At 40.6% G+C, this 22,893-nt stretch overlaps 1 protein-coding gene across 3 annotated transcripts in view; it reads left to right on the forward strand.

Annotated features, from left to right (window-relative positions):
- Positions 1 to 22,893, forward strand: part of LOC124777950 (thioredoxin domain-containing protein 11) — a 161,608-nt gene that overhangs the window by 106,439 nt on the left and 32,276 nt on the right. For all 3 annotated transcript variants that reach the window (XM_047253506.1, XM_047253508.1, XM_047253507.1), the window contains exon 6: positions 15,184 to 15,271. In XM_047253506.1, coding sequence (XP_047109462.1) covers positions 15,184 to 15,271 — 88 coding nt within the window. The remainder of the gene's footprint in view (positions 1 to 15,183; positions 15,272 to 22,893) is intronic.

The following is a 22,893-nucleotide window of genomic DNA, read 5'->3' on the forward strand; positions in this document are numbered from 1 at the left end:
TGGCATTTATTAAGTAATTTTCCATTTCGAGTTAGAATTCATTTGCATTTATTGCAAAATGCGAATTTTTCCAGTCCCTAATAATAACTCTCTTGTCCAAGATACTTATGAGTAATCTACAGAAGAATGGAAAAGAAAATTAGGGACATGTTAGATAATGGTCAGTTCACCTTTAGGAATAATAAAAGTATGAGGGATACAGTTATGGGACTGTGCTTGGTAACAGAGGCAAGACAGAAGAAAATAAAGGATTTCTCAACCCATAAACATTATTTGTCTATGTAAAATTAGCAAGACTTTGAAATTCTCAGAAAATGCATACAAGCTATGGGGAAAGATGGTATAAAATGTACAAGAATCAAGAGGGAACAATAACAATAGAAGACTAAGAGAAAATGCTCAGATTAAGAATAGCATTAGAAAGGGATACAGGTTTCCTTGCCTATGATGGAAGTAAAAGAAAAGTGCAGGAACAGGATTAAAATTCAGGATGAAAGGATATCAGTGGTAAGATTCACTGATGGCATCACAATCCTCAGTGATAATAAGTAAGAATTACTGGACTTGTTGAATGAAATAAACAGTCTAATGATCACAGTAGCAATCAATCACAGAACCCAATTAGATGTGCTGTCTATTCTGATCACTGTTGTCAGATCATCCAACTATGGCAGGCAGTGGCTACAAGCCAACTACAGATAACTTTTGCAGCCAATAACCTAACAATTGTGATTTGTTTTTGTTGTCTGATTTGTTTTTCTATACAAAGAGTTTATTTGGTGCTACAGAATATCTGAAGCTTCTAGTAGAAGTGCAGGAGAGAATGGTTGCCAAGTGGAGACTTCAGTGATCTGCTCACATTTTGTGCGGTCAGGCACCTGAGTTTGTGTGCCTATTGTAGGAATATTTTGAGGAGAAGAGAGGCAATGATACAACTCTACTTCCTCTAATGAAGATAGTCAAAATAACTGCAAAAGCTTTGAAGATTCATAAAAGCACTGTAGTTAAAGTTTCTAGGATAAATACTGTGCTGAACATTAAGGGAATGATTCATCATAAAAAATACTGTATCTTACTTGTTGCGAGACTGAATTTTTCAGTGGCAGCTAGACAGTTATGTTAACAGTTGTCAGGACAGTAAATTCAGCTTTAAAAAAATTAATTGATAGAAAATTATAATGCATAGAAGTTCACATTGTTGTGTAACATTGCCTTATTTTAAGAGACATGGTTAAGGTATCATTTGAAGACGTTTTGTGGCCCATCAGAATTGTTAGATGAAGCAGTGATGCAAATAACACAAGAGAATTGGAGTAATGTTGTGTGCTACACAGAAAGAGTCATTAAAGAGACTTGGAAAAGTGAAGTGAGTGCATAAAGTAATATTGAAAATATAATTATATCCTTGGGCAATTCCAGTGACTCTTCCACAGACCATAGCACAGATAATGGATAATGTTGAGGAAGTGACTCTGAACTAAGTGGCATTTATCCTTTGCCATAATTTGTCTTTCTTTACTGTTTGTAACCATGATTTGTGTTACAAATTCAAAATATGACATATAAAAATCTCATCTCATTACTTAGGAATACCCTTTGTAGAAGTGTGACATACTACATACACACTACAGTGATTGGTAAGTACTTACGCAGTTTACATTAGACATAGTATCAAATACATCAACTAAATGTGAATGATATTAATTAAGTTAAAGGAACTGCACATACAGTAGCTTTTGTTGAGGTATACAAATAAAAGGAAAACGGTATCATTTTGTATACACGAGTGTGTTTGTTAAGCGACAAGGATGTTATGATAATGTTAAGTGAAGTCAGTACTGCATGTTAACAGGAAGTGTGAGAAGATAGTCAGTACAGAACCACACAGCTGTCATTGTTAAGAGCCATAATGCCACACAAGCGCCAGTGAACTGACAGCATCGCCCCCTTCCATGCTGAACTGTGCTTTGCTGTCAATCACTTTGTTGTTTTGATCCAAGTATAGTAGCAGAAATGAGATTAGTGATAATCTTAGCATAAAAATTAGGAACCACGTAGTAGACCAAGTGCAAGAGTTCTGCTACCTTGACAGCAAAATACCACTTGAGGGATTTAAAAAGTAAATGAGCAGAGGTAACTAGAGCAGTCCACTAAAAGAAGTCTTCTAGATTGAACTTGGGGCTTAAATTTGAGGAAAAAATTCTATAATGTACACTTGGAGCACAGCATTGTATGGAAATGACTCATATAGTGAGAGGAAACCAGAAAAGAACAGTGTGGTGTCACCGCCAGACACCACACTTGCTAGGTGGTAGCCTTTAAATCGGCCGCGGTCCGTTAGTATACGTCGGACCCACGTGTTGCCACTATCAGTGATTGCAGACCGAGCGCCGCCACACGGCAGGTCTAGAGAGACTTCCTAGCACTCGCCCCAGTTGTACAGCCGACTTTGCTAGCGTTGGTTCACTGACAAAATACGCTCTCATTTGCCGAGACGATAGTTAGCATAGCCTTCAGCTATGTCATTTGCTACGACCTAGCAAGGCGCCATTATCAGTTGCTATTGATATTGTAAAGAATGTACAGACAAGAGCTACGTTCAACATTAATGGATTAAAGTTAAGTATTCCACCCGCTACATCCTTTTTTTCTAGTCTAACTTCTTTGTCCTGTTCCAGACCTCATGCCAGCCTGCGTGAGCTAAAACGTGTGCCTTTCGGCTTCCTCTTACATTAGTGGGTTGGCCCTCTTGCCAATCCACAACAAACAGAACTGAAGCATTTGAGATGTAGTGCTACAGAAGGATGCTGGAAATTAAGTGGACTGTTAAGAGAATGAGAAGTTTCTCACAGAACCAGTACAGAAAGGGATTTGGACAGTACTAACCAAAAGGTAGAACAGGATGATATGAGCTGTTTTAAGCCATCAGAGACAACTTTATCATTGCTAGAGAGAGCCTTAGAGGACAAAAACTATAGGAAAAAAGGAAATAAGAATATATCCAATAAATAACAGGTCATTGGATGTAGGAGAAGAGTGATACAGGAGGGAAAATTGAAGTATGCCGCATCAAACCAGTCAGAAAACTGATGACCCAGAAGAGTTTTTCTCACTAATGTCTGGCAGTCTGTTATATTTGTTACATATGCTTACCCTTTAATTCCCTTTTTGCAGTGCAGCAATTGTTTCTTGTACAGCACTCTCAGTAACAAAGTTTTGCCAGCACTAAGCAAAATAAATCAATGCTGTTGATGTTTCCTCTGATGATTTTGGTGCAGTCTATTTGCAACAAACACAAATAATCAACAAAATACGGCAAAAGAATTTTCAGATATTGTAAAGTTTGAGGACACCCAGGAGTACTGTTAAAGGATAAAAGGTGAAATGAAGTTTTTTAAATTGGTGTGTCACGTATTTACCATGCAGCCAGCCCCTTGTAAAATAAGTGATTAAGAAAAGTAGTGTGTATAAGGACATAGTAGCAGTTAACAAAAACAAGATTGATACAGTCACATGATAAAATAGAATTGTGCAAGTTTCAACAGCACATCAACATCCCACTTAAAGACATTTGGTTCATGTAGTAACAGTCACACAGTCATACAGGTCAAAAGAATGCCATATTATGTAAACTGACAGTCTTAGTGCAGTGGATAAGTGATGCTGATAGCCTCCACCGTAAACTACATGGGCTCTGTACAGCATTCTGTGTTGTGCAGTAATAACTTAGTTCTGTGGTCTTTAGAGAAGATCAGCATCAGAACCCAGCAGTTTCATTGTTGTGAAGAGGACCGCTGAAGGATGATCATGTTGCATCCTTGTTAGCCAGTTCTATGTCATCTCATTGTCTCTATAGAGCTATACCATGGGAAGCAAAGAGAGGATGTTGGTTGGTGGCTGGTATCCTTGTCCTATAACAGACAGCATGCAATTAATAACTGTGTTCTTTATTCATAAAGAAAGAGCTACTTAACTTAAGCTTCCATGTGCTGTCCACTAGCCTCAATGCTGTTGCAGTAGAAGTCTGCTACATTCACTGTAAGGTTGCAATGTGCTGCCTGTCTCTGTGCTAGAGGCTAAGTCTGCAGTTCTGTCACAGTGACACACTGGAACTTCGCAGCATACAGACTCAAACTAACCGGCATAACAGGCTTGAACTAACTAACTGACTAACTAGCTAACAAACTAACTAAATGGCCCTCTGGTCTGTGGCGGCGATGCTAAATACTGGTGCCCAAGAGGACATTGGTGGCATGTCTCCAGTGAGTCTCAGTCAATCTCTCATAACCTCTATGCTGCATGGTGTGCTGGCACCAGCTTTCGCCAGCACATGCCTCTCCCCCAAAATGCTGCACCATTGTTGTGTAGTGAGGCTGCGTACAACAACGGGGAGGGAGGCAGGGCGCTGGATGTTGAGATGGGCCAGGAGCCGTGACTGTGGAGAACGGCGTTCTCCTGACCATACCACCATCTGTCTTGTGAGGCAACAGAAACATCCTCTGGAAAACTGCTGCCAGGGCACACATCCAGGCCTGAGGGCGTGTGCTGGTTGATGATGGCAATGGTGATGGCGGGTCCATGTCCATGGGGTCGGCGAGCAGGGATGGCAGGGGCGAGGGCACATCATCCATCCACGCCTCCTGGGATGTCCTGGTGGCACCAGTGGGTGCTGCAAAGGCCACATGGTCCTGCGATGCCATGTATCTGGGGGAAGAAAAGCAGTAGAATCTCAGGGCAAGTGACATGCACAAATTTGGTTCTGATGGCAGCAATGCAAACCATCAGGACCTGCAATAAAGTACATATAAGAAACAATGTGTTCCTGGATCATGCCTCTTTCCCACCACTGATGGTTGTAATAAACCGTGTAAAGAACAAGATTGTGCAGTGTAAAAAGATACTTACGGACCATTGGCGTCACTGGATGCTGCGATTGGTGTAGCAAATGTAGCAGTGTCCGATGGCGGCGGCCATGCAGATGTTCCACTGGTGATGGTCTGTCTCATGGGTGGGAACAATAGGAAGCGAGATAGAGTTGCAACGCCTCTTTCGCTTTTGCTTATCTGTTGGACTAAGGGTGAAACGGAGCATTTGTTAGGTGACAAGTGCCATTGTGTTCACAAAATTGTTCAAAAACATGTGAAGTGAACTGTGGTCTGTTGTCTGACACAAGTACTTCTGAAAACCTTCTATGCAAAATATGAAGGACAATGTTTGAATGGTGCTACGTGATGTGGTAGAAGCCATAGACACTGCAAATGGAAACTTGCTAAAAGAGTCTACCACTATGAGCCAATGAGTGTTCGAAAATGGTCCTGCAAAGTCTATGTGCAGTCGTTGTGATAGCGACTGAGTCTTAGGCCAAGCTCAGAATGTTGTGGCAGAGCGGACTGGTTCTCCATGCATGCGTGACACTGTGACATCATCGGTTGTATGTGGGCTTCTGTGCCCTGCCAAGTAGAGTGCTGGCACACTAATTATTTATTGCAAAAAATTCCCCAATGACCTTGATGGAGCAGTCGCAACACACCCTTTGCCAACACTTTGGGAATAAGCACACAGGATTGTCCACTGTTATTTTGAACTAGAATCACACCCTGTTGAACTGAAAGACTATGTTGACATGCAAAATATGAGCACACAACTGAGTTCTGGATACTTTTCAGTGAACAAGGCCAAGACATGCAAATGTAATGCAACAAAATCATGAGGTCTAGGTCTGTTTCCATGGCCTGTGCAATTTTTCTCTAGTTCAAGGGAAAAGATTTCAGCAATTCAGAGTCCTACGCATTGATTTGGCAACAAGTTGCGGCAGGTGCATCGAAATCAGAGTCTGTGCCAATCAGAAGGCGAATATGGTGTCTGCACTGCCATACTTTGCCGTAGGTCTGTACACAATTTTATACTGATACTACGAAAGAAACAAAGGCCAGTGTTGCAATTTTTGACCAGTGCACATAAGAACTAGCTTTGATGTATGAAACAAGGACTGCAAAGACTTGTGATCTGTCACTAAGCAAGGCATGTTTGAGTTTCTGAAATGCTTCTTGACACTTGAGTCCACACAAAAGGTACATTTTTGCAACGCAAACGATACAATGGAGCTGCGATCTGAGTGGCACTTGGTATGAATCGAATGTAGTACGTCTTTTTGCCTAGTACTGACTGCAGTTCAGACACATTGTGAGGAACAGGCAGGTCACGAATTGCAAGCAAATGAGATTGGAGAAGGTGCACATCCTGAATCTTTATCACCTAAGTAGTGTAGTTCAGTTTGAAAAAAATCACACTTTTTGAGATGACACTTGAGTCCTGCTTCTGACAACACTCGAAAAAGAGTATATAAATTGGCAATGTGTTCCTCAGGTGTATGACCGGAGACAACAATATCATCAAGGAAGTTTGAATAAAATGGCACTTTTGCAGTCAGCTGTTCCAAGTAACGTTGAAAAATGGCGGGTGTGGAAGCAATGTCGAAGGACGAATGCAAATATTGGAACAGTCCTAAGTGTGTATTTACAACAGACACTTTCTGTGATTCTTCATCCAATGGAATTTGTAAATAGGCATCACACATATCAATCGTAGAAAAGTAATGTCCTACACCGAGCCTTTCCATCCTCGGGGTGAGGTAACAGATGAGTGTCAACTACTGTCTGTGGGTTGATTGTAGACTTGAGGTCAGCACAAATGTGAATGCAACAAGAAGGCTTAGGCAACAAAATGAGAGGGAGAGGGCTTGCCCATTGACTAGCTTGAGTGGAGCAGTTACACCATTATCTTACAAATCTTTCAATTCACTGACTACTTTGTGTCTTAAAGCAATTGACATGGAATGGGCCTGGAAAAATTTGTCTGTGCATTATCTTTCAATGTAACGTGCACTACAAAGTTATTAGCTTTTCCCATTTCTTCTGAAAATAGTTCAGGAAATTCTTTGAGCAACCTAGCAACACTGTCTTTTGGATCACAGGTGGATATGGAAAGATTATTGTCTTGGATGCTAAGACCAAACAAATCAAAGGCATCTAAACCAAATATGTTCTCACTGTCTCTTGATTTCAACACAATAAAATTCACTGTCCTAGAGTGAGATTTGTAAGTGGCAGGCAAACTACACTGTCCAAGCACTGGAATTTCCTGTCTGTTGTAAGCAGTGAGGTACTAGCTTGATTTAGAAAGGCATGGTGAGCCTAACTGTTAATACATGGCATGATTAACCAAAGTGACTAATGCACCTGTGTCTAATGAAAGTTCACATGACGGACGGCAATGCGTAATGCGAAAAATAGTTTGTTAGAATATTGTTGCACAGCACTAGGGCAAGAATGCAGCACAACCTTAATCTTACTTTTGTCAGAAGTTGTTGTAGGTTTAGAAAACACAATGTTCACTGCCTGTGCATGAGGCCCCCCACCCCTCCCCTTTTTTTTTTTTTGATGGGGCAAAATTGGAATTTTTGTGCCATTGGAAACAAATTGCAAACAAACTGCTTGGACATGGCCTTTTTTCCCACATGAGTAACATGTTGAGTTACGTGATGGGCAGTCTTGTCTTTTATGGCGAGCTAAACGTCTAGGACAAGACTTCACTAAGTTCACAGGTCTGTTTACATGTTTATGTGACTGTCCGCGCGGCTGTGTATGCACTCGCTGTTGTCGCTGCTCGGTGTGGTCGCGAGCAAGGGGCGACTTGACCCAACAAATTGGAGCCTGGTCAAATTATCAGCCGCCATGGCACACGAGTCATATTGCTCTAAGATTTGCAACACTTGAGGAAGTGAAGGATCAGAGTACTTTAGGATCTGTTCCCGTATTCTACTGTCGGGTACATTGATTGTTATAGCATCCCTATTCATTAAATCACTGTAAAAGTTGCCACAACTACACTTAGAAATTTATGCTTCCTAGTCATGCCCGTTGATTCTGTACACCACTGACAGTACGTCTGTTTTGGCTATTTCTGCAACCGACAGAACTGATATCTGGCTGCAGCAACTTGAAGTTGCTGGTCATAGGAGTTGGTCAATGCAGTGATTACTTCGTCTTAAGTGAGTTCGTTGGGAGATGTAGTTAGGAATAGTTTTTGTATTAACCTGAACACTGGGGACCCAGCAATCAAAAGAAAGTATTGTAGCATTACAGTACCTTGATCTCGATGAACTGCACAATGAGCTTGGATTTGTGTCAGGTAATCGTGCTATTCTTCTTCTGTGTTGTTAAATTGCCGGAACAGTGGAATATTGGTCAGCGGCACTTGTTGGGTTTGTCGATCGGCTGGTCGGTTGGCTATTGGTTTTGTGCGGATGGCACTGCTTGTGCAGCCAGGAGTAGTTGTGCCATCATCAGCATGAGGGCAGGGGTGGACGGGGTGAAGTAGCCATGGTTTGCACAATTACGTTATAGAAAAAAAAGCAAGTAAAACCACTGAAAAGAGAAAATAGATTAGTTCTGCAACTCTCCTCTTGGAATGCGTGCAAGAACACAACAGAAATTTAGCAAATACTTGAATACAATCACCTCTGCAATCTGAAATACAAGAGAATCAAATAAATTCTTCGTCACTGTTGCATACTTGTTAGCTGCTTTTACTTCATCTCATTGTCTCTGTAGAGCTGATTCCTTGGGAAGCAAGGAGAGGATGTACGTTGGCGGCCAATATCCTCAACTAACTAACTAACTGGCTCGCGGCAGTGGTCCTAAATACTGGCGGCCGAGGGGTCGTTGGTAGTGCGTTTCCACGAGTCTGACGTTGGCCTCAATCGATTTCTCATAACCTCTATGCCGCATGGTGTGCTGGCACCAGCTTACGCCAGCACATATCAGAACACTGATTTTGTTTTATGGTTACTTTTAATGTCACAAATAGTTTTTCCAAGTGATCTTGATTGTCATATATTTATCATATTTCAGGAATAGTATCAAACAGAAATGATAATAAACTAAATTGAGAATGAGATTTTCACTCTGCAGCGGAGTGTGCGCTGATATGAAACTTCCTGGCAGATGAAAACTGTGTGCCCGACCGAGACTCGAACTCGGGACCTTTGCCTTTCGCGGGTAAGTGCTCTACCATCTGAGATATCGAAGCACGACTCACGCCTGGTCCTCACAGCTTTACTTCTGCCAGTATCTCGTCTCCTACCTTCCAAACTTTACAGAAGCTCTCCTGCGAACCCTGTAGAACTAGCACTCCTGAAAGAAAGGATATGCGGAGACATGGCTTAGCCACAGCCTGGGGGATGTTTCCAGAATGAGATTTTCACTCTGCAGCGGAGTGTGCGCTGATATGAAACTTCCTGGCAGAGCTTATGTAAAGTTTGGAAGGTAGGAGACGTGATACTGGCAGAAGTAAAGCTGTGAGGACCGGGCGTGAGTCGTGCTTCGGTAGCTCAGATGGTAGAGCACTTGCCCGCGAAAGGCAAAGGTCCCAAGTTCGAGTCTCGGTTGGGCACACAGTTTTAATCTGCCAGGAAGTATCAAACTAAATTGAGTTTGCTCTTCTTTTAATTATACCAAAGCCTGACCTTTATCAGCCAGACAGAAATTAAAAAAAAAAAAAAAAATACTCTTTGCATTGATTCATTCATCTAGTATACTTACAGATAAGCATAATGCAATCTGTACTCCCTGTGCTTACTGCAGACAAAAATCTCTGGTGTTAAATGCGGCCCAATTGCTTGCATGTCAAATAAGATACTATTTAACTTTTTTGTGTGAATTTTTCAGCTTACTATAAGATACAGTATGAGAGGACATACAGTGCCCCATGATTATGGTCTCATAGTGTGTGATTTGTTTTTTTAATTTATGGATATATACTTTTTTGTTATAGAAATATTTAGAGAGTTGATATTCCATCTCAGGTGTTGTGGTAGAATGACTTCTTAGAAGTATTTACGTTGTGGATTTTATAAAAAAAATAAATAAATAAATAAAAAAATTTAAAAAAATTATGGTGTTTTAAGTATGTGCAAATGTTAGTTTTGGACTCTGTTTTTTAATGTAGATTAGTAGAAGGCCAATTTAAATTGTATAAGATTTTCATGAATAATGCCTGAATTTATGCCTCCCCCCATGAACCATGGACCTTGCCGTTGGTGGGGAGGCTTGCGTGCCTCAGCGATACAGATAGCCGTACCGTAGGTGCAACCACAACGGAGGGGTATCTGTTGAGAGGCCAGACAAACGTGTGGTTCCTGAAGAGGGGCAGCAGCCTTTTCAGTAGTTGCAAGGGCAACAGTCTGGATGATTGACTGATCTGGCCTTGTAACAATAACCAAAACGGCCTTGCTGTGCTGGTACTGCGAACGGCTGAAAGCAAGGGGAAACTACAGCCGTAATTTTTCCCGAGGGCATGCAGCTTTACTGTATGATTACATGATGATGGCGTCCTCTTGGGTAAAATATTCCGGAGGTAAAATAGTCCCCCATTTGGATCTCCGGGCGGGGACTACTCAAGAGGATGTCGTTATCAGGAGAAAGAAAACTGGCGTTCTACGGATCGGAGCGTGGAATGTCAGATCCCTTAATCGGGCAGGTAGGTTAGAAAATTTAAAAAGGGAAATGGATAGGTTGAAGTTAGATATAGTGGGAATTAGTGAAGTTCGGTGGCAGGAGGAACAAGACTTCTGGTCAGGTGACTACAGGGTTATAAACACAAAATCAAATAGGGGTAATGCAGGAGTAGGTTTAATAATGAATAGGAAAATAGGAATGCGGGTAAGCTACTACAAACAGCATAGTGATCGCATTATTGTGGCCAAGATAGATACGAAGCCCACGCCTACTACGGTAGTACAAGTTTATATGCCAACTAGCTCTGCAGATGACGAAGAAATTGAAGAAATGTATGATGAAATAAAAGAAATTATTCAGATTGTGAAGGGAGACGAAAATTTAATAGTCATAGGTGACTGGAATTCGAGTGTAGGAAAAGGGAGAGAAGGAAACGTAGTAGGTGAATATGGATTGGGGGACAGAAATGAAAGATGAAGCCGCCTGGTCGAATTTTGCACAGAGCACAACATAATCATAACTAACACTTGGTTTAAGAATCATGAAAGAAGGTTGTATACATGGAAGAACCCTGGAGATACTAAAAGGTATCAGATAGATTATATAATGGTAAGACAGAGATTTAGGAACCAGGTTTTAAATTGTAAGACATTTCCAGGAGCAGATGTGGACTCTGACCACAATCTATTGGTTATGACCTGTAGATTAAAACTGAAGAAACTGCAAAAAGGTGGGAATTTAAGGAGATGGGACCTGGATAAACTAAAAGAACCAGAGGTTGTACAGAGATTCAGGGAGAGCATAAGGGAGCAATTGACTGGAATGGGGGAAATAAATACAGTAGAAGAAGAATGGGTAGCTTTGAGGGATGAAGTAGTGAAGGCAGCAGAGGATCAAGTAGGTAAAAAGACTAGGGCTAGTAGAAATCCTTGGGTAACAGAAGAAATATTGAATTTAATTGATGAAAGGAGAAAATATAAAAATGCAGTAAGTGAAACAGGCAAAAAGGAATACAAACGTCTGAAAAATGAGATCGACAGGAAGTGCAAAATGGCTAAGCAGGGATGGCTAGAGGACAAATGTAAGGATGTAGAGGCTTATCTCACTAGGGGTAAGATAGATACCGCCTACAGGAAAATTAAAGAGACCTTTGGAGATAAGAGAACGACTTGTATGAATATCAAGAGCTCAGATGGAAACCCAGTTCTAAGCAAAGAAGGGAAAGCAGAAAGGTAGAAGGAGTATATAGAGGGTCTATACAAGGGCGATGTACTTGAGGTCAATATTATGGAAATGGAAGAGGATGTAGATGAAGATGAAATGGGAGATATGATACTGCGTGAAGAGTTTGACAGAGCACTGAAAGACCTGAGTCGAAACAAGGCCCCCGGAGTAGACAATATTCCATTGGAACTACTGACGGCCGTGGGAGAGCCAGTCCTGACAAAACTCTACCATCTGGTGAGCAAGATGTATGAAACAGGCGAAATACCCTCAGACTTCAAGAAGAATATAATAATTCCAATCCCAAAGAAAGCAGGTGTTGACAGATGTGAAAATTACCGAACTATCAGCTTAATAAGTCACAGCTGCAAAATACTAACACGAATTCTTTACAGACGAATGGAAAAACTAGTAGAAGCCAATCTCGGGGAAGATCAGTTTGGATTCCGTAGAAACACTGGAACACGTGAGGCAATACTGACCTTACGACTTATCTTAGAAGAAAGATTAAGGAAAGGCAAACCTACGTTTCTAGCATTTGTAGACTTAGAGAAAGCTTTTGACAATGTTGACTGGAGTGCTCTCTTTCAAATTCTAAAGGTGGCAGGGGTAAAATACAGGGAGCGAAAGGCTATTTACAATTTGTACAGAAACCAGATGGCAGTTATAAGAGTCGAGGGACATGAAAGGGAAGCAGTGGTTGGGAAGGGAGTAAGACAGGGTTGTAGCCTCTCCCCGATGTTGTTCAATCTGTATATTGAGCAAGCAGTAAAGGAAACAAAAGAAAAATTCGGAGTAGGTATTAAAATTCATGGAGAAGAAATAAAAACTTTGAGGTTCGCCGATGACATTGTAATTCTGTCAGAGACAGCAAAGGACTTGGAAGAGCAGTTGAATGGAATGGACAGTGTCTTCAAAGGAGGATATAAGATGAACATCAACAAAAGCAAAACAAGGATAATGGAATGTAGTCTAATCAAGTCGGGTGATGCTGAGGGAATCAGATTAGGAAATGAGGCACTTAAAGTAGTAAAGGAGTTTTGCTATTTGGGGAGCAAAATAACTGATGATGGTCGAAGTAGAGAGGATATAAAATGTAGGTTGGCAATGGCAAGGAAAGCGTTTCTGAAGAAGAGAAATTTGTTAACATCGAGTATATAGTTTGGACAAGAAGAGAATAGAAGCTTTCGAAATGTGGTGCTACAGAAGAATGCTGAAGATTAGATGGGTAGATCACATAACTAATGAGGAAGTATTGAATAGGATTGGGGAGAAGAGAAGTTTGTGGCACAACTTGACCAGAAGAAGGGATCGGTTGGTAGGACATGTTCTGAGGCATCAAGGGATCACCAATTTAGTATTGGAGGGCAGTGTGGAGGGTAAAAATCGTAGAGGGAGACCAAGAGATGAATACACTAAGCAGATTCTGAAGGATGTAGGTTGCAGTAGGTACTGGGAGATGAAAAAGCTTGCACAGGATAGAGTAGCATGGAGAGCTGCATCAAACCAGTCTCAGGACTGAAGACCACAACAACAACACAAAAATTACTAGATCCTTAACAGACTGATTTGGTGATGTACACCCCATTATACTACTTACACATTTTTACATCCCTGTGAATATTTAAAATTTTTATTGGATTCATGAGACAGACATGATCAAAATTATGCAGTGTATTTCATTCCTTTCTGTACATACTCTGATGAGCTGAAACATAATGGCCTTTTGCATAACAGTGTGTTGGTCCACCTTTGGAATATGATTCTGCATGACATAGATTTGACAAGTCCTGTGGTAGGTTTCTGGAGGTATGTGGCACCTTGTATGTACACACAGCCGCACAATTCGTATAAATTACAAGCTGGTCATGGTGACCAAAACATCAACATGAGTTCTGGTCATGCTAAAACCACTGTAGCAAGATTCAGGCCTTGCAATGTGGACAGTTATCTTGCTGAAAGATGTCCTTGCCATTGGGGAAGACATAAAGTGTGAAGGGCTGTGGTGCTCCATAATAATACTCCCATAGTCTACATTTGCATGTTGTCTTCTGTTACTACCACAGCTCTCATGGGATTAAATGTTCCCCGTAGCATAATAGTGCCCCCACAGCACTGTGTTGGTGTGGCCACACATATTTGTACCAGGCATTTTCCTAGATGGCAGTGTATTTGGATACAACCATCGGCCTTGTCTAAGAAAAAAAATGTGATTCATTTGACCAGATTACATGTTTCTATTGATCTACAGACCAATCTCAGGGATGCTGTGCCCACTGCAAATGTAATTGGTGGTATTGTTGGGTCAAGAAGGGTACACATACGGGTCATCTGCTGTGGAGCACCATGTCCAACAATGTGTGCTGGACGTCATGCTTCAGAACACTTGTACTTCCATCAGAATTGTACTCTGTCGTGAGATATTCCATAGATCACCATCTATCCTTCTTTACAGAACGGGCAATCCTCCAACATCCATGTTCTGTGATGAGACTTGGATGTTCAATACATTGTCGCTACCCGTGATTTCACTGTCCTTCAGCCACTTTCCACAGATGCTCATGAGAGTACCATGTGAACAGACAACCAGCTTTGTCATTTCTGAAATGCTTGTTCCCAGGCGCCAAGCTGTAACAATCTTTGTCAGAGTCTCTTATGTCAATGGATTTCTCCATTTGCAGCCTGTATTGTTGTTAGAATTATTTCCCATTCGTCTCTGTTCTGCTTATGTACTTTTCTTATTGTGTTGTGTGTGCAATGCTACCAGCTGGCATTCAGTCTCGTGGTAGGTGATGGCCATAACCTTCTGATTCATCAGTGTACTAGTTCATATAAAACTTTTCTGTTAAGGCAATTAAAGTTCTTCAGCCCTTTCCTTGTCTCCTCTTCTAACAGTCAGTGCCTCTAGATCTTCACATCGTAGAAGAAGTGTCATTAAGCTTTCTGTGCAATTTAAAATTTGTTCTCAGACTAATAGTTGTAGGTTGATATGAGCTATATCTTGTCAGAACATTTATTGTCATTGATGTAGCAGATGGTATGAAAAAGCACTGTGTTTGATAGATAGTAAAAATCACTAAATTGTTGGAAGGAGAAAAAATCTTTTTAATTCAAATCCAAAATATCAGTTTGAGAAAGTGCTTTTTGTTTTTCATCGCATTTGTTATAAATCTTGTAAACAAGCTTTGTCTGTTATTGAAGTTGGCAAGTGTGATTGCCTCTTCTGATAAACAATGGAAGAAATATAACTGAATAAATTTTACTAATTTTTATTTCTTGACCATTCGGGTCAGTGTCCTTTCAGTAATGTTACATTAAAAAGTGCTAAGTGTGATGAATATGTATATACATATATATATAGTGTTAGTTTAAGTGGCACTTAAGATTTAATTTGACATCTATATTTTCTGGTTATATGTTTATTTATTTGTTTTGTTAACAGCTCAGAGAATTTGGCTTGGAGTATCACAACTGCAACAACAATACACAAGTTAATATGCTGATAGAAATACTATCTGAACATCAGCAGGGTAAGTTCAAGTTTTGTTTTATCCTATGTTTGAAAAGAAAGAATTATTTCACTGCATTAGAAAAAGTCCTGCTTATATTTAACATCTACAATGCCTGTTTTGAAATTGTATGCTTGCATTGTTGTTGAAGATATATTGGGAAATGTTGTATACATACTGCTTTTGCAAAAGAAGTGGAATTTATAAAGTCACTGTGCTCTAGAGTAAAAAACTGAATTGGTGAAACACTTTAATAACGAATGCTGATTTCGGCTGAGTTCTGTTGGATATATTTTATGTTATTGTGGTAATGGATAGTCGTCGCAGGAATTTTAAGCATAAAGGTAACAAATCTTCAGGTAGTTGAAGTGCTGAGTCACTAACAGGAAAATAAAGACTGAGAATGTTGCTAGCTTTCAGACGAATCCCCCCTCAGAACTGTAGTCACATACACAACGCACACGCACACCTGTGTGGCTGTATTGTTACCTAGAACAACATTGTGCCAGTACTGCAGCTCAACTATGCTGAGGGTTGTGACAAATGGAGTGGGTGAGGGGAGAAATGAGGCATGGGATAGGAGGGAGGGTTGGAAAACAGTGTCTGGCTGCTGGAAGGGAGAGGCAGCAGGTGCATAGGATAGGAATATGGCCCTGGAGAGCTTGTTCTGGCAGCAAGCAGGGAGAGTGCATGGCAGGGGCTACCAGAGATTGAGGCCAGGAGGGTTACAGGGTTGAAGGGTGTATTGCAGCCATAACTCCCCTCTAAGAAACTCAGGGGATCTGGTGTTATGGCACAAGAGAATCCATATGGCAGCCAAGCATGTTGTGTTCAGCAGCATTCTCTCTCACTGGGTGGTTAACTCCACTCTTAGCTACACTTTGGTGATGGCCATATATTTGAGTGAACAGCTGGTTGGTGGTAATGTTCACATAAAATGCTGTTCATAAATTACAGCATAGCTGGTATATGACGTGGCATCGCGTGCTGGAAGGCTTTCGCTTCGTGGTTGTGTGCTAACGACGTCATGGAGTTTCTGAGAACTTTTAGTGGTGATTTCCTTGTGCTTGTAGGGTGTCAAACTGTCAAATCATGCAGCATTGAGAATGGAAACAAACTTTGTGGAAACAGTTTGCAAATAAAGTCAGTAAAAAAATTGTTTTGTGGATTCTTTTCCTCTACAAACTATGTAACATTCTCTAGATGAACAAAAACCGTGGCAACTTCAAATATGTGGATCAAGCTTTTTGCCTTCAGTGCCTGTCAAACATTTTTGATACAGTTATACAAACTACTTCAGATATTCCATCATTTTTCTTGCATGTGTCCAGGACAGCAACACTTCCTTTTCCAATGTTTCAGTTATGAACCCATGTAGATATACTGACAACATTAAGAAATGGATAGATTATTACTCACCATATAGTGGGGATGTTGAGTCACAGTCAGTCATTACAAAAAGGTTGCTAAACTAGTAAGCCTTCAGCCAAAAGTCCTTCCTCTGAATTAGGCAATAACTCACACACGCATTACCACTGTCTGTGGCTGCCAAGGCCAGACTGTCTTTTTGATATGCCTTTCTACAACTCAACATCTCCACTATAAAATGAGTAGCAATCTGTCTTTTGTATAATATTGTCATTATTCCATCTTGGATTTTTCATTGTTTACATACATTAATTTTCATGTCATTTCAGAGAGATTAGGAAAGTTAAAAACAAAACTTATTTGTGGGTGTTGCTACAGCATATAAGCAACCCAGCAAAACTCTAAATGTGGGTAGGTAAGGGGTCAATGTGGCCTTTGAACGGAAACCTTTTGATCACCCTTTATAATATAGAATTCCCAAACATATAACTTTGTATTCTGTACAAGATTGATATGGTGTTTAGTGCAGTATAAGTAGATTTGTTATTTACGAGGATGAAATTGCTAGAAGGCTGTGGAAAAGACTGTTGATCACAATTTAATTTAAACTGTCATAAATATGGTTAGTTGAAGTGGCAACCAGGTAAAAAATACACAAATGATAGGCAGCAAAGGAAGCAAATTAAGAGTGGGAAGTATACATTTTTCTCACCAGGAAGAAAATAAGATTATTTTACTGTTTTCTAGAAATAGTCTCAAGTGATTAATTATGTCATTTTATGCTCCTGACATGCTGTTTTTCCTTTTGAATTTCAATATTCTTCTATAAAAACAGAAATGAAATTCAAATAATTTGAAAGCACTCTATAATGCTTCATTCGAATCGTGATGCTTGTGACGTCTCTGGCTAGCTCGCTGCTCCTACTGTCATAATGCTAATTCACAGTGATGTCTTGTTTAGGAATTTACGTTTTGGAAAATGGGTTACAAATGGTGTATAGCAATATACGGTACAAATACATCTATAAAAAAACTCCTGAAAAGTTGTTTTTGAATGTTCCAGAGAATGAGAAAGTGCATAAAATGTGGTTGTACTGTACCAGCAAATTGCCATCATGTCGACGAAAGAGTTCACTAATCTAATTAAAAATGTGTTGCATTGTGAGGTTAACATTAACTTACCTTCAAGAGATGATTTCCCACTATTACAAAGAAGGAACGTAATTTTACCTAACTACACCTCAGTTGTTCAGTAGCTCACTTGTTACAGTGGTACCCCATCGATTTTTACAAGGTGATGTTCATAGATCACTGGTTTGAATCTAATCTGAAATAACATTTTAACTTATTTGTAAAATGACTTGACAGGTCTCTCATTTAATAACCAAATTGCAATCACAAAACTTCACCACACCAATCAGAATATTATTATGTTTTCCTTGCTGTTTACATGCGCTTCAATTTGCATTTGCTGTTCACATTCACACACTTTATGTTCAAAAAGATATTTTCAAATTAATGTGACTACAGTCTTTTTATTTTATGAAAAAATTTTATGAAAAACAATTTTTTTTATCTTTCTACTGTCCAACTAGGATCCTTATTGCTTAAACTCGTGCAGTTTCATCATCATACATAAAGATGAATTAAGTCTGCTTCAGACACCAACATTGGTTTACTCTCACAAACATCACAGCCCTTACTTTTGTGTCACTTGCAGGGTGTACACACTTTATCTCTCTCTATATAATCTCATCGCCCTACACTTCATTGTGCTTTGTGCGTATGGTGATATCTTCAGTACTAGAAAAGCTTTCCAAAAAGTGAACTGTTTGTTCACAAAGTAAATGCGTTTTTCCTGCGTTGTCCATTTCTCAGACTAAGATTCATGTGAAGCAATGTATAATGCATGCCACAATTAAAACAACTGCTACAAACAGTTATTGCTAACTCAATTTTCATATTTCGTGTAAAACTTTTAAAAATATATGACCTTCCCAGTATTTGAACATGTGACCACTTTCTCTGCAGTTGCATATGTTATCCATTATGCTGCCAAATGTCCATTAGAAATAGATTCTCTGCTGAGTGTGTTCTACAGAGGAAATCAGCACTAAGTTTTACTAAGAATAATTTTATTGTGCTTTGGGTTGTAGCTCTTGACTGATAGTCGACAATGTGTGCTCCCTGCCGCCGTTGGATAAGCAGCTGAGCAGCAAGTCGTATACTCCTAGCTCACTCGTTTGTTACATAGTTTAATTCTTAATTTCTTTGCGTGTTTTTGGTACTTGCATTGTTTAATTCATAAATTTCGGGCGTATTATAGTATTTGAGAGTTGTAGCATCGCGTTTTAGTACCTGAATAGTGTAAATTCGCGTAGTCGTTTGTCTACTGTTTTTGTTTTGAACGGCCAGTGTCGGTTGGTCAGTCAGTGTGCTCCCTGCCGCCGTTGGATAAGCAGCTGAGCAGCAAGTCGTATACTCCTAGCTCACTCGTTTGTTACATAGTTTAATTCTTAATTTCTTTGCATGTTTTTGGTACTTGCATTGTTTAATTCATAAATTTCGGGCGTTTTATAGTATTTGAGAGTGTAGCATCGCGTTTTAGTACCTGAATAGTGTAATTTCGCTTAGTCTCCTTCCGCCGCCGAGCAGTGTCAGCAGTGCGCAAGTAGCAGCATTACTGCATTTACTAGGCAATCTTGTATTTTAATAACCGTTTAAATTTTGTCGATTTGTTTGCGCTCTCTGTAGATTAGTTCAGACGTTTTTTTGCAAAACAGTTTTAGCATGGATAGGGACTGCAACTGCTGTGTTCGGATGCAGGCTGAGTTGGCATCCCTTCGCTCCCAGCTTCAGGCAGTGTTGGCTTCGGTCACACAGCTTGAGGCTGTTGCCAATGGGCATCACTGTGGGGGTCCGGATGGGGGTTTGTTGGGGACGGCCAGCTCGTCCCACGCATCCCCTGATCGGACTAAGACTGTGGTTGCCCGGGATACTGCCCGCATTGAGGCTGATCCCTCAGCTGTGGTAGAGTGGGAGGTCGTTTCAAGGTGTGGCAGGGGGCGAAAGACATTCCGGAGGGCTGAACAGAAAGCCCCTCCAGTTTGTCTGACGAACCGGTTTCAGGCTCTGTCTCAGGCTGATACTGATCTTCGGCCTGACATGGCTGCTTGTCCTGTTCCAGAGGTTGCCCCTCAGTCTGCAAGATCCAGGCAGTTGCAGAGGGTGGGCTTACTGGTAGTTGGGAGCTCCAACGTCAGGCGCGTAATGGGGCCCCTTAGGGAAACGGCAGCAAGAGAGGGGAAGAAAACCAATGTGCACTCCGTGTGCATACCGGGGGGAGTCATTCCAGATGTGGAAAGGGTCCTTCCGGATGCCATGAAGGGTACAGGGTGCACTCATCTGCGGGTGGTCGCTCATGTCGGCACCAATGATGTGTGTCGCTATGGATCGGAGGAAATCCTCTCTGGCTTCCAGCGGCTATCTGATTTGGTGAAGACTGCCAGTCTTGCTAGCGGGATGAAAGCAGAGCTCACCATCTGCAGCATCGTCGACAGGACTGACTGCGGACCTTTGGTACAGAGCCGAGTGGAGGGTCTGAATCAGAGGCTGAGACGGTTCTGCGACCGTGTGGGCTGCAGATTCCTCGACTTGCGCCATAGGGTGGTGGGGTTTCGGGTTCCGCTGGATAGGTCAGGAGTCCACTACACGCAACAAGCGGCTACACGGGTAGCAGGGGTTGTGTGGCGTGGGCTGGGCGGTTTTTTAGGTTAGGTGGCCTTGGGCAAGTACAGAAAGGGCAACAGCCTCAACGGGTGCGGGGCAAAGTCAGGACATGCGGGGACCAAGCAGCAATCGGTATTGTAATTGTCAACTGTCGAAGCTGTGTTGGTAAAGTACCGGAACTTCAAGCCCTGATAGAAAGCACCGAAGCTGAAATCGTTATAGGTACAGAAAGCTGGCTTAAGCCAGAGATAAATTCTGCCGAAATTTTTACAAAGGTACAGACGGTGTTTAGAAAGGATAGAGTGCATGCAACCGATTGTGGAGTGTTCGTCGCTGTTAGTAGTAGTTTATCCTGTAGTGAAGTAGAAGTGGATAGTTCCTGTGAATTATTATGGGTGGAGGTTACACTAAACAACCGAACTTTGAATTGAATTGAATTGAATTGAATTGAATTGAATTTTATTTGATCCTGTAAGATTACATCGTGTACAGTAAATGTACGTGTAATATAGGACATGTCAAAGTATTAAAATTCTTTATCAATTATTTTTCTACACCTTTAGCTTACATTTTTACATCACTGATAATGAGTAACAATATATACAAATTTAATGGCATAAGTATTCTGCAACACTGTAAAACTCTTTTTCAATGAGATAGTCTTTAAGTTTCTTTGTAAATTCATTGTGAAGTACACTATCTTGCAGGGTTTTGGGCAGACTTCTTAGTAGTCTGATACCAGAGTACTGGGGTCCTTTTTCTAGCATTGCCAGTCGGTGGGGTATGCTACGTACTTCATTCTTCTTTCTTGTATTGTGGGTGTGTACACTAGCATTTGTAATCCAGTCCTCACTACCTTTTGTGATGTACATTATTGTTTTGTATATATATAATGATGAAAAAGTTAAGATACCTAACTTCTTGAAACAGTTTCTGCATGTTTCAGAGGTCTTTCTTCTTAAAATGGTCCTAATTGCTTTTTTTTGTAATGTGAACACTCGTTTTGTCTCTTGCTTGTTTGAGTTTCCCCACACCGTCACTCCATACTGTAAGTATGGTTCGAAAAGTCCATGATACACTGTACACGGAAGGTTCTTGTCTGAATACTGTGATAGCTGCATCATTAAGAATATGACAGAGCTCAGTTTCTTACAGACATTATTAATATGTTTTTTCCATTTCAGTTCATTATCCACAAGAATACCTAAGAATCTAGCAGATTCTACTTCTTCCAGCCTTGTTCCGTCAACCTCTAAATCCATGTCTACAGCCTTTTCCTTGTTTTTAAACACTGCATACATAGTCTTTTTTAGATTTATAACCAGTTCATTTTCCAACAGCCATTGAGCTGTGACATTTGCAGATATGTATGCTCTTCTCTCAAGCTGTTCCATATTTTGGTCACTATTTAGTATTGTCATGTCATCAGCATACAATATTTTCTTTTCTTCCTCCTCAACACCTATATCATTAACAAATACATTAAATAACAATGGCCCCATTACCGAACCCTGCGGCACTCCATATTTGATGGATTTGGTTTCTGATTGGTACGAGTTTCCTAATGATACATACTGCTTGCGGTTGCACAAGTATGATTTTATCCATTCACCTGGTTGCCCCCGAATGCCATAGTTGCTTAATTTTTGTATCAGCATTTCATGGTCAATGGTGTCAAATGCCTTTGAAAGATCCAGAAACATTGCAGAGACAACCTTTTTCTCATCTAAGGACTGTAAAATGTATTCTGTTAGACTGACAATTGCTGATTCTGTAGATTTACCCTTTCTGAAACCATGTTGTGAGGTCATGAGAATGTTATGTTTGTCCAAATAGTTAACTAATCTGGTATACATAAGCATTTCTAGGATTTTTGAGAAACCTGATATCAGTGAAACTGGTCTGTAGTTGTTGGGATCATCCTTACACCCTTTCTTGTGCACTGGCACTACCTTCGTTATCTTCAGTTTTTCTGGTTAATAATTGGCTCCTTTTACCGACCTCCCGACTCAGCAGCATTAGTGGCAGAACAACTGAGAGAAAATTTGGAATACATTTCACATAAATTTTCTCAGCATGTTATAGTCTTAGGTGGAGATTTCAATTTACCAGATATAGACTGGGACACTCAGATGTTTAGGACGGGTGGTAGGGACAGAGCATCGAGTGACATTATACTGAGTGCACTATCCGAAAATTACCTCGAGCAATTAAACAGAGAACCGACTCGTGGAGATAACATCTTGGACCTACTGATAACAAACAGACCCGAACTTTTCGACTCTGTATGTACAGAACAGGGAATCAGTGATCATAAGGCCGTTGCAGCATCCCTGAATATGGAAGTTAGTAGGAATATAAAAAAAGGAAGGTTTATCTGTTTAGCAAGAGTAATAGAAGGCAGATTTCAGACTACCTAACAGATCAAAACGAAAATTTCTCTTCCGACACTGACAATGTTGAGTGTTTATGGAAAAAGTTCAAGGCAATGGTAAAATGCGTTTTAGACAGGTACGTGCCGAGTAAAACTGTGAGGGACGGGAAAA

Source organism: Schistocerca piceifrons, chromosome 2, assembly GCF_021461385.2.
Source record: "Schistocerca piceifrons isolate TAMUIC-IGC-003096 chromosome 2, iqSchPice1.1, whole genome shotgun sequence".
In the NCBI taxonomy this organism is placed as follows: Eukaryota; Metazoa; Arthropoda; class Insecta; order Orthoptera; family Acrididae; genus Schistocerca; species Schistocerca piceifrons.